The sequence below is a fragment of the Mustela nigripes genome, chromosome 15, assembly GCF_022355385.1.
Source record: "Mustela nigripes isolate SB6536 chromosome 15, MUSNIG.SB6536, whole genome shotgun sequence".
In the NCBI taxonomy this organism is placed as follows: Eukaryota; Metazoa; Chordata; class Mammalia; order Carnivora; family Mustelidae; genus Mustela; species Mustela nigripes.
In genome coordinates this window covers 84740915-84755933 of record NC_081571.1, presented here as the reverse complement: position 1 = coordinate 84755933, position 15019 = coordinate 84740915, and the positions used below count along the sequence as shown (strand labels likewise).

Sequence of the window (15019 nt, the reverse complement as noted above, 5' to 3'; positions counted from 1 at the left end):
TTGTGCCGAATGTTTAAGGAAGAAATGATACCGATACTTTGCAATCCCAGAAACTAGGAGCAGAGTACATTCAAACTCATTCAAATATCAGGCAAACTTTACCCTGATATAAACTAAGAAAAGGAAAAGTACACACCACCATCTCCCAGGAACGTAGGTGCAAAAATCCGCAAGAAAATAGTAGCGAATTGAATTCAACAATGCGCACACGGACCGCGCACCAGGACCAAGTGGGATTTACCTGCGTGTGCTGAGCAGGAAAAAAATCGTACGATTGTAACCACAGTGACATAAGGCATTTCACAAAAATCCAACTCTCGTTTATGAGAAAAAGCCTCAGCAAACCAGGAATAGAAGAGAAATTTTTTTTAAAAAGATTTTATTTATTTATTTGACAGAGACACAGCGAGAGAGGGAACACAAGCAGGGGGAGTGGGCGAGGGGGAAGCAGGCTTCCCGACGAGCAGGGAGCCCAATGCGGGGCATGATCCCGGGGCCCTGGGATCACCACCTGAGCCAGAGGCAGACGCTTAAGGACTGAGCCACCCAGGTGTCCCCAGAGGAGAACTTTTCAACTTGATGAAGGCTGCCTACAGAAACCGTTAGCTAACATCACGCTTCATGCTGGGAAACCAGAGCTTCAGTCCTAAGGTCAGGAACAAGGCAAGGAGGTCCCCATCTCCACTCCTAGTTAACGTGGCACCGGAGGTCCTAGGGGTTGCAATTAAGACAAGGAAAGTAAGTAAAAATTATACAAATTGGGAAGGAAGAAGTGACACTATCTCTGTTTGCAGATGACGTGATTGGGCAGATGGAAAATCCGAAAACTACTGACAGTAGCTCCGGGTCCTGGTTCTGGTGCGAGAGGGCCCCACAGCTGCGGAACACGAGCTGGGTGAGCCCAGAGGGACCCTGACCCGGGTCCTCGGCTCCCGCAGGATCCTCACTGAGCAGACGGACGACACAGAGAACCCACAGGGATTTCAGGCTGAGGGCAGGGTCTGCCTGGTCCCAGGGCACGGGGGTGGGGGGGGTCGTGCAGCCCCCAGTCTCAGGGGTCCGGCGAGCCGGTGGTCCCGGCTTGAGGGCTGAGTGCGGAACAAGGCCAGGCAGCCCCCAGTTCTCCGGGGACCGTGCTGCCCACCCTCAGGGAGAGGCGATATAGCCTCCTTGGGACCCCCGGACCCCGGATTCCGCCTCCCACCCCAGCCTGGTGCCCCAGCAGACAGGCCCTGAGAACCTGGGAACGGAGGCAAGGCAGCTCCCGGCTGGCGCTGCCCTGAGCAGACAGACCACGGACACCGGAAACAGCCCCGACGGCTGTGTTCTCGCACAGACCCGCGGGGTTACCGTCATGCACTTTCTGTGCCTGCGTCGAAGGTCCACGCGGGCTCTGTCTGGAAAGGGGCACGGAGAGGCGGAGAGAGAGTGCACAGGTGATGGCCTCTGCGTGGCTTATGTGGTCGGCAGAGCCACACCCCCGAGACCTCCACGCCCTTCCCCACTGCAACGCCCTCCACCCTCCCGCAAGACCGATGCTACGATGGGCGACACTCCTGGGTGTCTGAGCGGGTCCTTAAGAGGAAGGGAGGGAGGCAGGAGGGTCAGAGAGGCTGGTTGGAGTGAGGGAAGGGGCTGCGGGCTGAGGGACACAGGGGCCCCCAGGCTGGAAAAGGCAGGGAACGGGTCTCCCCGCACTCAGCCCGACACCCTCTCTCAGCCCTCTGGCCTCCAGAGCCACGAGATGACGTGTTTGTGCTGTTCGCACCTTCAGAAGCGCTGGCTGGATGTCCGCGGTGCGCCGAGCCAGTGCCAGAGACGTGAGCCACACCGGGGAGGTCCCTGCACCTGGTCACAGGCAGACGCCTTTCAGTGGGTGCAGGACAGCCTGTCCCGGACTCGATTCCAAGCTGTGTGGTCTTGGGGTTCCGTGGGGGGCTGGATGGAGGCAGCAAGCGTCGAGGGCCAGAGGCAGGAACACGCAGACCTTGGAAGAAACCTTCCAGGTAGCGACACCCGGCGGCCCCACGGGCGTCTCCAGACTCTGCACGGTGCATGGGGCTGCCTTGCTCCTCTGCGCACAGATCCCCGGGTTGGGGGGAAGACTTTCCCTTCCTCCTGTTCCTCCTTTCTTTGTCCGATGCCGCCTCATCCGGAGGGCCGGCCGGCCGGCTCTGGTGGCCCCTCCTGTCCTTCTGCCCGTGTTCACGGATACCCATCCCGCGGCGCCGGGGAGCCCTCTCCCACCACTGCCTCGCTGTGCCCAGGCCTCTGTGGGCAGGACAGGAGGGCCCAGGGAGGGGCCCAGGGAGGGGCTGTCCTCTGCCTTGGGGAGCACAGCTTGGAGGGCCTCTTCCCCAGGCGGTTGGCGAAGGTCTGTGATGGCAGAGGAAGATGAAGTCGGCAGGCGCCCCCACCTGCCACGAGCTCCCACCGGTGCCACAGGTCCTGAGCGGAGAACAACTCGACCTCTGACCCTCCGACAGCTCCTGCTGAGGACCCCGGGCAGAGAGACACAGGGGGCGCGGTGGACGCTCGCAGCGGTGGACGCTCGCACAGGAGCCCCACCGCGGTCTGCTCTGGCCTGTGTGACAGGCAGAAGCACATCCCCGCGGTAAAACCGGGATCCCAGTGAAGCTAAAAATAACCACCCAAGTCCCCTTGGCAGATGCTAAGACAGTCAGCAGCCCCTCTGAAAGTTGGTACAGCATGAGAGCACGGGGAAGGAGGGAGCCTGACCCCACGCTTCCCGACGGGCTGACGGGCTGATGGGCTGCCCTCCAGGGCCACACATGGAGGAAGGGCCTCTGTGCTCAGAGAAGTGGTCGGTAATGATGAGACCCGGAGGAAGGCGATTCGGGACGTCCCGTGCAGCCCCTCCAGCGAGATAGGGGGGCCCCAGGCCGGCAGCTGCCGAGGCCGGAACCCCAGGTCTGGGAGGGTGGAGGTGGGGGAGTGCCGCGCAGGGGGAGGGCGAGGAGAGGCCTGCAGCCTGGGCCCAGCGGGGAGGGGGTGGGGGTGCCGAGCAGGGGGAGGGCCTGCTCCCACCCGACCCCACCCACCGCAGACAAAGAAATCACAAAGAATGGGCGGGGAAGGGAGCCCGAGATCAACCAGACTGGGAGGCCGCGGAATCCCTGTGACTTACAGCGGAGCGTGACCTCGAGGGGGCACTGACCGTTCCTCCAGGCACAAATACGGAGTTGTGCTGCTTTTCTTTTATGAAGACTTTCTGAAGTGTTCGGGGTAAAACAATATCATGTCTGGGACTGCCTTAAAATACGCAGTGAGGACATGGGTGGGGTGTACACAAACCTGGCCGGTGTGGGCTGGCGTCGCCGCCGGGGCCCCGGGACGACAGGACTCGCTCTACCTCGCTGCTCCCTGCGGACTTGAAGGCTCCGTGAGAACCTCACAGACGCGGGGACCCCGGGCGCTCCTTGAGTTCCCTGCGGAGGTCTCTCGGGGACCACGGCTGAGCCGGGCGTCCAGGGCTCAGGCTCCATCCCCAGGAAGGGCAGGGAGGTCACAGAAGGGACTGCCATGGTCTAGACCACAGGCCTTCGGGGGACGCAAGCGTTCGACGGTGTCCATTGCTCTGTGTGACTCTCCTCCCTGATGTGCTAGAGGCCGGTCACTCTTCAGGCTGCGGTCCTGGGGGCCAGCCCCGGAGGGAACGCAGGAGGACACCATGCACTTCAAACGACCTTGAGGGAAAGGCTGGAGAGAATCGCAGGTTCCAGAACGACACAGGACCCGGCGCCTGCCAGCTGGCGGAGTCCCCCCCCCCCCCCAGCAGAGAGGGTCCTCTTCTGCAGACCCCCGGGGAAGGAGCCCCCACCGTGTTTGCAAACACACCTGCCTGTTTGACAGGGGAAGCGACTTGTTATCGTGGGACCCGCTGCTGAGATCAGATAAGCGAGGCTGGACAGAAGTGTTTCCTTGGCCAGCAATCCCCTGTGAGGCTTGGCCTGGGCGACCTGGGGACTCCAGGACTATCAGCAGACAGGAGACTCAGGGCAGCACCTGCAGGCCTTAGAACAGGGGTGTGGCCTTTGTCCCGGGCGCCCTGCGAGTGTCAGCCAGGCCGTGGGACCCCATTCACCGCCTTCTGCTGCATTTGGACCGATCTCAGGACCAGTTTAGGGAAGCCTCAGACACAGTCTCACCCAGGATGTGGCCCAGAGTTCGCAGCCCGGTGGGCAGACCTGACCTCAAGTGACCCCACAGCAGCTTCCCTGGCAAGGCCTCTGCACTGTGCACCTGGGCAGAGGCCACAAGCCTAAGGGAGAGGCCTAGGGGCTGCCCGGGGGTCCCCACGGCCCAGAGGAAGGACCCTGTGCCTTGCCGTCAAAGATGCCCCACCTCCCCCACCGCTGGGTGGGCTTAGGGCCAAGTCTAGAGAGGTCAGAACCCCGGGGACCAGCCCTCTGCCACTCCTCCCTGCGGCTGCTCAGGGCCCGGGACCCAGGGTGAGTCAAGAGCCCCCACGTCCCCACCCCAGACCTGCTCTGACGACAGAGTCCTGAGCACTGGGAGGGAGGGTGAAGGTCTGCAGGGGAGGCCACAGCCGTGCGCGGTCAGCCTGGAGCACGCGGCCCGCTCCGTCCTGGTCAGATAAATACAGGAGCAAAGCGTCCTTAGGACTGTCCATCACGACTCCTTACGGAGCACTGAGAAAACATCCGCCATCCTTAGCAGACAACATTATCACCACCATCGCTACGATGGTGGTGACTTTTCACTGCAGGGGGGTCCACTGGACACTCCCCACCCTGGGGCCCCGACACCCAGCCCTGACCAGTGCCGGCCAGGCCATACTGGGACCTGAGACCAAAGGAAAAGCGTGCACCCGTATGGACACCGTGATGCACGTTTTCAGTCATTTTTCTGGGACACTGAAGTATTTGAGAAGATACTGAATGACTTAAAAGGAGGTTAAGTTTAAATGTTTTACTTATACCAAAAAGAAAATTTTTTATCATTTAACTTTATCAGATTTAATGGAGTGGAAATCCATAATATTTTCAAAATGAGCCTCTGGAAAGAAATTGAAAACAAGACATGAAAACAAGCACACGGAGGCGCGGAACACGAGAAGGTGCGTGAGCGGGCGTGGGAAGTCGCAGCCGCGCGTCTCTCTCAGGACCCCCGACCGCATCTCCACAGCCTTGATCAACCTGCAGGAGGGCAGCGGCCGTGCCCGGAGGAGGGGAGGCTGGCGTTCGCTCCCGGGCTCCGGCCTCTGCTGTCCTCACACGTACTGAGCAGCTCAAAGGTCACAGATGGGCCTGGCACTGGGGCCCGAAGTCCCTGGACGTCGTTAGCTGACTCTGCGGTGCGGCCCCCAGTGCCCCCCAGCTCTGTCCTCTGGCCACTCAGGGCTGGGCAGCTCTGCCCGACTTTGACTCACTGGCCGTGTCCCCTTCAGCTGTGACAGGGTCAGGGGTCACAGGGACGGCTCTCACGGTCACCGGAACGGGTGGCGTGGTGAGTGCGGAACCCAGGCCCTCCGCCACGGGCTCCGTCTGCACTCACTGTTGCCATTCCCAGCACAGCACCGTTGGCCCCTTTCACAGCACGAGACACTGAGCTGGGGAGAGGCGGGTCCCCCAGACACAGGACCTGGTCCCACCTGCCCACCGGCACACAGGCCTTTGACGAGGCAGAAGGAGTCTGGCCGTGCATCACGGGACCATGAGGTAAAACAACATACACGGCAGAAAGCTGTCCCGGTCACCGCACAAAGAGCAGGGTCGCCGGAGGTCAAGAAGTCAGTGTGCCCCGGAGCTCCGGGTTGCTAATGACACAGGGAAGTGCGTGTGTGTGGCCCCGGGCCCTGTCTCTCATCCGTCCGCTGGGGAGAATCCCACATCCTCCTGCCTCCTGTCCACAGAGCCACGGCCAACAGCAGGATCCGTCCGTCTTGGGGAATGTGGAGATGTGCGCGAATGGAAGCCGTCACTTCTCTGCTGGGGACCCAACCACTCCCGGGGCTGAGGGGCCACCACGCTGTAGCCCAGCATCTGCTAAGTTACTTGCTAACAGGGCGCCTGGGTGGCTCAGTTGGTTGGGCAACTGCCTTCAGCTCAGGTCACGGTCCCGGAGTCCAGGGATCCAGTCCCGCATCGGGCTCCCAGCTCCGTGGGGGGTCTGCTTCTCCCTCTGACCTTCTCACGTCTCGTGCTCGCTCCCACTGTCTCTCTCAAATAAATAAATAAAATCTTTAAAAAAAAGTTACTTGCTAACGTAATTGTTGCAGATGCTAACTGGGTATAAAAAGATGAACATTTTCGACGGGGCTTTGCAAATGTGTATCTTTGTCACGATAAAAACACGGGAAGCACACGCGTAGTGTGTGGGGCAGGGCAGAAGCCGGGCGAGGAAGCTGTATAAACGGTCATGCTGTGGGACGGTCTCTGCCGGAAAGAGCAGCAGAAACCCCACAAAATCATGCCACGTTTCCGGTCATTACACCAACTTCTGCACTTCTCCAAAAATATTTATATCAGCAGCGGGGAGAAATTCTTCTGAAAAAATTATCGTTCTAGAAGCTCTAAAAACACCAGCTTTCCTATTACAATGCACTGACGCGCACCTCCAACACCAAACGCTCGTCTTCTAGATGAGGGGCGCCACTGCACGCTGCCTGCCTCGCACTTTCCCTTTCCGAGCTCCGCCCGGCCCTGAAGGACGGTCCCAGCCGGAGGTGCGTGCTCAGGGGGCCAGGCTGGGAGTGGGGGCTCCGCCGCCATCGCAGCCCGAGGCCTGCCCGAGGAGCCGCTGGGCACGAGGATGTTGCCAGCCTTGGCGGCTGCACCGTCCCTGCCGCTCACACGGGCAACGTGACCCGCAGGATGACGAGAGGCTGGGGCTGGTGTAGCCAGAACCCTGAGGTCAGGGCAGGCCAGGCTGGCCAGTGACCCAAACAGCACGTCCCCACCCGCAGCACACCTGTGCCGGGTCTGTGTAAGGCGGCACACGTCCCTGCGAGGCACAGTCTCTGCGCAGCTCTGGGCCGTGACAAGAGAGGGCAGTGCGTCGGGGTGACCGAGGCAAGACAGGCAGGCTCTGCGATGCTTCCTCCCAGGGTCTGCAGGTCCCGGAGGTGACCCCACCCGACTGTCTTGGGCACAGCAGCCCTGTCTGCCCGGCAGCACCCGCACCCTCACCGTGGTCCTCAGCCTCCAGGAGGCTCCCCTGTCCCAGCTGCTAATGTGGCAGTTCTGGGGAGAAGTGGCTTGTCCAAGGTCTCTCTTCATGGAGGAGGTCAGTGTATCTGTTGGGCCCAAGGTCCCTCTCCCTTCCGCACGCACCTCCTCCCGGCCCGGCCTGCTGCACACGCACCAGCACCAGGCCTGGGTCTCAGGCGAGCCCGATGCTGTATGTTTCCGACGAAGGAGCTAACCGGGCTGGAACAGGCAACCTTACCTGGACACACGCTGTTTCTGTGGCATTCCACAAAACAACTTCTGTGGGAACACTTGGCACAAAACCCCTTGTAAGTCACAGGCTGCAAAGGGACCCCAAGGAGGCAGTAACCATCTGGGGATGCCCCGGGCTGATGGGGTCTGGGACCTAGGACTTTTGATTTTAAAACTGGGAACATCCCTGAAAAACTAGAACCAGTTGGTCCCCCTCAAGGAAGAGCCCAGACGACTTATCCATGAAAGGACTTTCACCTTAATGAGGGCTGCTCACCTTCATCCACCTCGGGAAGGAGTGTTCTCCAAACGTTCTGACCACAGTCCACAGTAATAAGTACACTTTACATGGTGATGCGGTCCACACTCACAAAACCAGCTGTGGCAGAGATCAAGAGCTCACATCCAGTGAAACTCGGAGAGCCTCTGTGCTCTTCTGGCTCATTAAAAACCACTGGTTAACAAGACACTAAGTTCTGTTAAGTTAAAAACCCACCAGGGGTGCCACTAGGGGTGGCTGAGTCCGCCGGGGCATCCAACTCTATTTCCGCTTGGGTTGTGGTCTCAGGGTCGTGGGATCGAGTCCTGCGCTGGGCTCCACGCTCCGTGGACGGTCTGCTGGGGGCCTCTCTCCCTCTCTCTCCGCCTCCCCCCCAACCCTCGCAGGCTCCATAAATAAACAAATAAATAAATAGCATCTGTGAAAACAAAAGACCACTAAACCAGTGGGTCGCAAAACATGATTTTTTTTAAAACCCTTCATTAAAATATGCCTGGGGACTTCTGTCCTGGACAAGATAGCGTCAGAGAGACTCGAGTGCGCCCTGCCTGCGACAACTGGGAATCAGACAACAGAGGAGGGACAGGAGGGAAGTGAGGTCGCCCTGGGATCGCCAAGGTCACTCGGGACAGACAGGTGAGACGGCTGGGTGCGGCGAGACCACCTTGTGGGCCCCCCCCCCCGGAGAAGGAGCCGGCCGAGCAGCGGCCTGTGCAGACCCAGCCCCCAGGTCCTCCGGGGGTCCTCACAAAGAGATGACGGAGGGCCAGACTCAGCTACAGCTACGAGGGCCAGTAGCTTAGGTGTATTACAAGCATTTTTAACTTATGGTATCTCCAGTGTATGCTGGGTTTATCGGGGCAAAACCCCATTGTAAATTGAAGAAGATTTGTTTTAGAAAAGAGATAGGGTTTCAAATCGATGACCTCAGCTTCTATCTTAAGAAACTCGATAAAGAAAAGAAAATGAAATGCGGTGTAAACAGAAGAAAAAATATAAAAATGAGATTGGATAATGATAAAATAGAAAACAGAAAAATAATAGAGAAATAACATGAAACCAAAAGCTGGTTATTTGAGATCAATACACCTGTCGAATCTCTAGCCAGAATGATGCAGACAAAAAGAGAGAAGACACGGATTATCATTACTGAGAACGAGAGAGATGTCATCACGGCAGCTCTACGAATACACTGACTATCACCAGTAACTTGATGCCGGTGCAGTCAACAACCTGGGCGAGCTGCAAGTGTCCGCACAAACCCCATCATGAAGAAACAGGTAACCCAAACACCCGTTAGTCTGCGAGAGAAGCTGAATTCGTACCTTCCCACAAAGAAAGTTCCAGGTCTGCATGGCATTCCGGATGAATTTCGTCCGTCATTTAAGGAATAAATAACACAATTCCACAAAACTCTTCCCCTTAAACGGAGGAGGAGGAAGCACTTAACTTGTCCTGTTGGGCCAGAACTTCTCGGGTGTCAAACCAGATAAAGACAGCCCAGGAAAAGAAAATACGCTCATAGACGCTCCTCTATTAGCAAAACAATACACCATGACACTTAACATTCGAAAATCAATCAAGGTGACTCACATATTAATGAGTGGAAAAAGAAAAAAATATGATCATTTCAACAGATGCAGAAAAACCATTTGCCAAAACCCAATATCTATTTCTAATGAAAAAAACTCAGAAAATTACAGATAGACCCTCATCTCGACGAAAAGCATCTATAAAAAGCTATAGCGAACATCACACTCAACGGTCAAAGACTGAATTGTTTGCATCAGGGTCCTCTGCCGCCATTTCTAGTCAATACCGCGGTGGTCGCTAGACAGTCAGTAAGACAAGAAAAGACGGAAACAGGGCCCAGATTGGAAGTCGACTTGCTATGTTTACAGACAACGTGATCGTCTATGTGAAAAATTCTAGTGAATCTACCAAAAAACACTGAAACTAGTAGTTTAATTAAGCAAAGTTGTGGGACAAAAGATAAATATTGAAAAAGCAAATATTTAAACTCTCAGAAATGGAAACTGTAAAAGTCCATTTATAATAGGATGTAAAATATGAAATATGTGGGAGTGAATTCAAAGTGGATCACAGTTCTAAATGTAAAATATAAATCTATAAAACTTCTGGAAGAAAATATTTGTGATCTGGGGTTAGGCAAATATAATTTGAAGAGCAGACTCATTAAAAATAATAAAAATTATAATAAACTTTACTTCAAAATTAAGAAGAGAACGCGCAGAGCTTGATTGTTTAATAGAATGAAAAACCAAGTCACAGTCTGGAATAAATACTTGCAAATCACAACCTGACCCAGGACTTGTGTCCAGAAGATTTAAAGAACTCTTAAAACTCAGAAAATAAGTCAATAATTGGAAAAGCAAAGAGCCCAAGTAAAAGACAAAAGATCATGAAATAAAAATGGACATTTCGGGGCACCTGGGTGGCTCAGTGGGTTAAAGCCTCTCTGCCTTCGGCTCAGGTCATGATCCCAGGGTCCTGGGATTGAGCCCCGCATCCGGCTCTTTGCTCAGCAAGGAACCTGCTTCCCTTCCACTCTCTGTGCCTGCCTTTCTCCCTGCCTGTGATCTCTGTCTGTCAAATAAATAAATAAAATTTAAAAAAAAAAAAAGGACATTTCACCAAAAATATTTGGATGGCAGTAAGTACGTTAAAATTTGGTCATAATTAGTTATTAGAAAAATGCAAATTCACGTCACAAGGGAATCCCACAGCAGACCGGCTAGGACGGCTAAAATAAAAAAGACCAACCGTGGCAAGTGCGGCTGAGATGTCCTGAAACCCCCTGACACTCTGGTGGAAACACAGAATGGTAATTCGCTTTGAAAAAGTTTGTCAGTTTCTTAAAAAGTCAAATACCTACGGTACAGTCCGATGTTCCGTGCTCGGTATTTCCGCCAGAGAAATTAGAGCTTATGTGCCCACGACAGCTTACACACGCACGCTCGCAGCCGCTCTGTCGGTAACAACTGGAAAAGAGCCGAAGGCCAGCAGCGCGCGCGGGCGCTTACCCACCCGACACACGGAACACTACCGACCAAGGAAGGAAAGAGAGTGTGCCCCTGATGCGGCCCGCTGCAGGGGAGTCTGCGAGTGAGTACGCCTCGTGCAAGACAAAAAAGCACGTTCTGTCCAATTCCTGTTGAGCGAGAGTCCGGAGACGGCGAGGTGCTCTGTAGCGCCAGGAAGTGGGTCGGTGATTGTGCCCAGAACAGGGTGAGGTAGGGCCGCGACGCTCGGCTCAGAGGAACTGGGAAAGGTTCTGAGGTGACGGCTCTGTTCTCACCTCGATCGTGGGGGTGTTTTACAGGTGTGAGTGTTCACCACACATGTCAAAACTTACTGTGCAGCTTAGTATACTTCTGTACGCCTCAGTAAGGCTGATTGAGAAGCCACGAAAACCCAGTCTGATTGGTTTGGTCATCGGCCAGCTCGCTGCCTTTTAAGACTTTTAAGACAAAATGGCAAGGACTCAACTCGATTCATTGATGGATATGTAAGTGAATGGTCTTAGTGCCCTGAAGTCATCGCCACCCACAGATGTGATGGTGGAAAGGGGAGGGAGGAACTTCTATTTCCCAAAAATATGGCGTTTCCTAAACCCCCACTTTGACCCCACTCGATCCCTGGCTAGAGGATCACTGGCTGTTCATCTCTGACCACAGACTGGCCGATGGTCCATATGGAAGGTCTGTTGCCAGGTGTGTCACCTGCTCCTTGGGGAGCCCAGCTGGCCACGGCATCTTTGTTATTTCAGGCTATGTGACAGAGTGCCTGACAGCTCTTTCCAGTTTTGGAAATCATTATCCAAGTTGTTTCTTACCTATTTTCTATTTCTGCCTTAGAGCGGATTTTCTACATCAGTAACAGGGTTAGCTTGGGTCAGACACTCTTCCCCTGCATTTGCTTTCTGCTGTGACCAAAATGGGTGACTGTGAAGGCATTTTATTAAACCCAGTCTCTGCCTAACGGGAGGTGTCGGCGTTGGAGATACCAACTCGGTACAAGGGGTGAACAGGAAGGGGCAGGAGGGGCTTGAGGTCCAGGCCAACAGGTAAAGGCCCTTCCCATAGGTACCACGCTGATGCGTGGTCACCTGAAGCGGTGAGTCCACACCCAGTGTCCCTCCCAGAGGGACACAGAGAGGCCATGACACTCCCTCTCATTGGGATCCGACTCAGAATTGCAAGAACTCTACAAACTCTCTTCACCAAACACACACCAGTAAGAAGTAATCTATTCATGGGCCGGACGTGCGATTAACTAACCAGAGATCTGCGTAAATACGCACTGGAGAATGTACGGCCTCACCCTGATTCCCGAAACCAGCACTTCTCCTTAAGAACAAGAGGCAGGAAAACTAACTCACTGTTCTTTCTCCGCCGAGGCTCAGCTAACCCTTTCATCACCCGCGGGCGAGGAGGGAGAGCTTTGTAGCTGGGATCACAGGCGCCCACGACCTACCTATTAAATTGTTAATGCGCTTTGGAGAGCCTCTCATCAAAGTTCGCCTCCCGGAATTTAACATACTAATGCTCATTAACCCCACCTCCAGACCTTGACCTCAAAGCCTCCAGAGCGATGACCTTTCGTTCCCCCATTACAGAAGGTGAGGAGAAACTGAGGTCTGGACTCTCAGTGTTGAGCCTTCAAGTACAATGACCCGCATGGGGGGGTGGGGGCAGGTGCGCTGCGGGGCCCCGGGAGGGCGGTGTCCAGGCCTCTGCTCCCGCGCGCTGGGTCCCCGCCCGCTGGGCCCCGCAACGCCCCCGACCCCGTGTGCGCGCGTGTGTGTCGCCCTTGACGCGGCGGAGTCCCGGCACCGCGCTGCTCTCGGCTGAGCCGCGTACTGGGAAGCCTCGAGGTTTTCGGTGCCGTCGCTATGGGAAACAGATCCCAAAGGGGCTCCTTCCATCTCACGCCCGACCTCGCGGGGATTTGGCGTGACCTCAGCTTCTCTCTTCTTCGGAGGTTTTCAGTCTCGAGACCCCAGAAACGATGCGGGGCATTCGCGCTGCGCCGGCGAGGGCTGGGGGCGAGGGCGGCCGGTCCCCCCCGCACTTCGCTCTTACTTCGCCCCGCGGGTCCCCGCCCCGAGCCAATGACCTGCGCCGCGATCTGGGGGCAGCTCTGTCCCCGGGACGCCCCGCTCGAAGCAGCCCCGCCCGGGGGCCCCGGGGGTCTCCGCCGCGAAAACCCGCTCCCGCGCCTGGCGCGGGTGGAAACCGGCGCGCCCCGCCCCCGCGCGGCCCCGAGGCCGGTCCTGCCCGCGCGCCCCGCCCCAGCCCCGGCCGCGAGCGCAGAGGTGCCGCCGCCGCCGCCGCCGCGATGTGACCTTCAGAGCCGCCCGCACGGGATGACCGGAGCCTCCGCCCCGCGGCGCCCGCGGCTCGCCACGGCCTCCCGGGTGCTCTGAGCGCGCGCTCCCGGCCCGGCCCTCGTCCCCCGCGGCCCTCGCCCAGCGCTCGCCCCGGCCGGGCCCGGCCCAGCCATGCCGCCGCCGCCCGGGCCCGCCGCCGCCCTGGGCACCGCGCTGCTGCTGCTCCTGCTGGCCTCCGAGTCCGCGCACAGTGAGTTCCCAGCGGGGCCGCGGCGCCGGCCGGCCCGGGAGTCCGCTTCCCTGCCCGCCAAGGACCCGCCGCCCCCCGTGCCCGGGCAGCGCGGGTGCCCGCTCCCCGCGCCCTCCGGCCCCCCGCGTCCCGGCCCCGCGCCCCCCCCCCCCCCGCACCCCGGGCTCCGCGCCCCCCGCATCCCGCGTCCCGGCCCCGCGCCCCCCGCACCCCGCGTCCCGGCCCCCCGCTCCTCCCGCACCCCGGGCCCGCGCGCTGCAGCAGCATCCCCGGGGCAGGCGGCCGGGAGGGAGGCCGGCGCGTGCGGGCGGGCTTGACCGCGTGTCCCCCGTTCCGTCCCGCGCTCTCTCCCGGCGCCGTCGTCCCGCCCGCGTCCCGGCAGCCGTGATGCTGCGGGCGCGCGAGGCGGCGCAGTTCCTGCGGCCCCGGCAGCGACGCGCCTACCAGGTCTTCGAGGAGGCCAAGCAGGGCCACCTGGAGAGGGAGTGCGTCGAGGAGCTGTGCAGCCAGGAGGAGGCCCGCGAGGTGTTCGAGAACGACCCCGAGACGGTGAGTGCGCGGGCGCCTGGGGGTCGGTTGGGTTTGGGCCCCGCCGCGCCACCCGGGGAACGCAGGGACCGTGCGCGCAGCCGGGGAGCCTCGGGGCCGCTCCCCACGCAGGCTTCCCTTCCCCGACTGCGCAAGGAGCCGTTTAGGTCCGGGTGGGGGGACCGCGCTGCAGGAGAGGCTCCCTCCCAGGAGCCTTCAGGAATGGTGGGCGCGCAGGGTCAGAGGCAGAGGGGTCCCCCAGCCCCACCCTCCAGCCTCCTCCGCGGCTTCTGAGCCCCAGGCCTCCTGGTGACTCGGGGCGCTCCCACAGCTGTTGGCGGGTGTGTAAGTGGGTCCTCAGTTACCTCCTCCAGCAGGCCTCTGGAGGCAGCCACTTTATTTATTCAAAGATTTTCTTATTTGAGCGAGAAAGAGAGAAAAAGAATGTCAAGCAGACTCCGGCTGTGCCCGGGGCCCTGCTGGGGCTTGATCTCAGGACCCTGAAGTCACCACCCTAACAAACAAGAGGCGGATCACAGCTGCTCTGCCCCAGCACCCCTGAAGGCAGCCCTTTGAGGGAAAGAGAGGCACACAGCCCCTCTGGGTTTTAAGACGTGAAACAGCTGCGATGTTTAAAAACCCAAACCCTAACCCTATTCCTACTCCTGCGCCCCAGCTGGACTGGAAGTGAGGTGTGGGCTGCCCACAGTCCCCAGCCGCCTGGGGCGGGGGACGGAGTGTGTGCTTGAAAGGGGAACTGAGAGATACGGAGTCTGGAACTGCTTGCTACAGCAGGTCCCAAAATACCCCGACAGGAATAGGACCAGAACATATGTGGGAGGGCTGGGCAGGAGGGCTGGGGTCAGGGGGCCCGGGCAGGGCGACCCGCGTGGTACACCTCTCAGCGAGGTGCTCTCTCGTAGCAGCCGGTTACTCCAGGAGCTGGACTGTGCTGGCTCAGGACACATTTCTATTAATAATGTCCTTGGGGACTGTGGGGCGGCAAGCAGCCGGCTACTGGGAACCGCCCAAGTGTGGACTGGGCATCGGCTTAGGAGTCTGCCGTCTTGCCGGAGGGGACCCACGGGACCCTGCATGCGTATCTGTTCCGGGGCAAATGCCTTTGGAAGCTGGGAGTGTGGAAACTGATGCACCTTGTACTGTGAGGTCAGGGTGATGGCAAG

At 58.2% G+C, this 15019-nt stretch overlaps 2 protein-coding genes across 8 annotated transcripts in view; one reads left to right on the top strand and one right to left on the bottom strand.

Moving 5' to 3' along the window:
* Positions 1 to 400: 400 nt before the first annotated feature.
* Positions 401 to 13681, bottom strand: LOC132002856 (scavenger receptor class F member 2-like). 6 transcript variants are annotated; one of them, XR_009400041.1, is made up of 8 exons: positions 7702 to 7856; positions 4507 to 4609; positions 3859 to 4034; positions 3316 to 3720; positions 3149 to 3232; positions 1769 to 2376; positions 1241 to 1397; positions 401 to 711 (listed from the first exon to the last, which is right to left on the bottom strand). XR_009400041.1 is itself a non-coding variant. In XM_059378064.1 (7 exons), exons 4-7 carry the CDS (start codon positions 3543 to 3545, stop codon positions 603 to 605), a joined length of 1104 nt encoding a protein of 367 aa, XP_059234047.1. In that variant the 5' UTR covers positions 3546 to 3720; positions 3859 to 4034; positions 4507 to 4609; positions 13549 to 13681; the 3' UTR covers positions 401 to 602. The 6 variants fall into 6 exon arrangements, 4 of the variants coding, with proteins under 4 accessions (XP_059234047.1, XP_059234046.1, XP_059234048.1 ...); XR_009400042.1 differs by having other exon boundaries at positions 3149 to 3228; XM_059378064.1 differs by lacking the exons at positions 3149 to 3232; positions 7702 to 7856 and adding an exon at positions 13549 to 13681.
* Positions 13222 to 15019, top strand: part of GAS6 (growth arrest specific 6) — a 31168-nt gene continuing 29370 nt past the window's right edge. For both annotated transcript variants that reach the window (XM_059378059.1, XM_059378060.1), the window contains exons 1-2: positions 13222 to 13307; positions 13690 to 13856. In XM_059378059.1, the coding sequence (XP_059234042.1) occupies positions 13229 to 13307; positions 13690 to 13856 (246 nt within the window). In that variant the 5' untranslated portion in view covers positions 13222 to 13228. The remainder of the gene's footprint in view (positions 13308 to 13689; positions 13857 to 15019) is intronic.

Bases quoted from the DNA above. Each gene is read 5' to 3' on its own strand.
- LOC132002856 (XM_059378064.1), bottom strand. From the start codon at position 3,545: ATGGCAGTCCCTTCTGTGACCTCCCTGCCCTTCCTGGGGATGGAGCCT. The intron at 2,377-3,315 runs GTTTGTGTACAC...CTGCCATCACAG, and splicing joins CGCCAGCCCACACCGGCCAG to ACCTTCGCCAACCGCCTGGG. The intron at 1,398-1,768 runs GTGCGAACAGCA...GCCCCTTTCCAG, and splicing joins TCCAGCCAGCGCTTCTGAAG to ACAGAGCCCGCGTGGACCTT.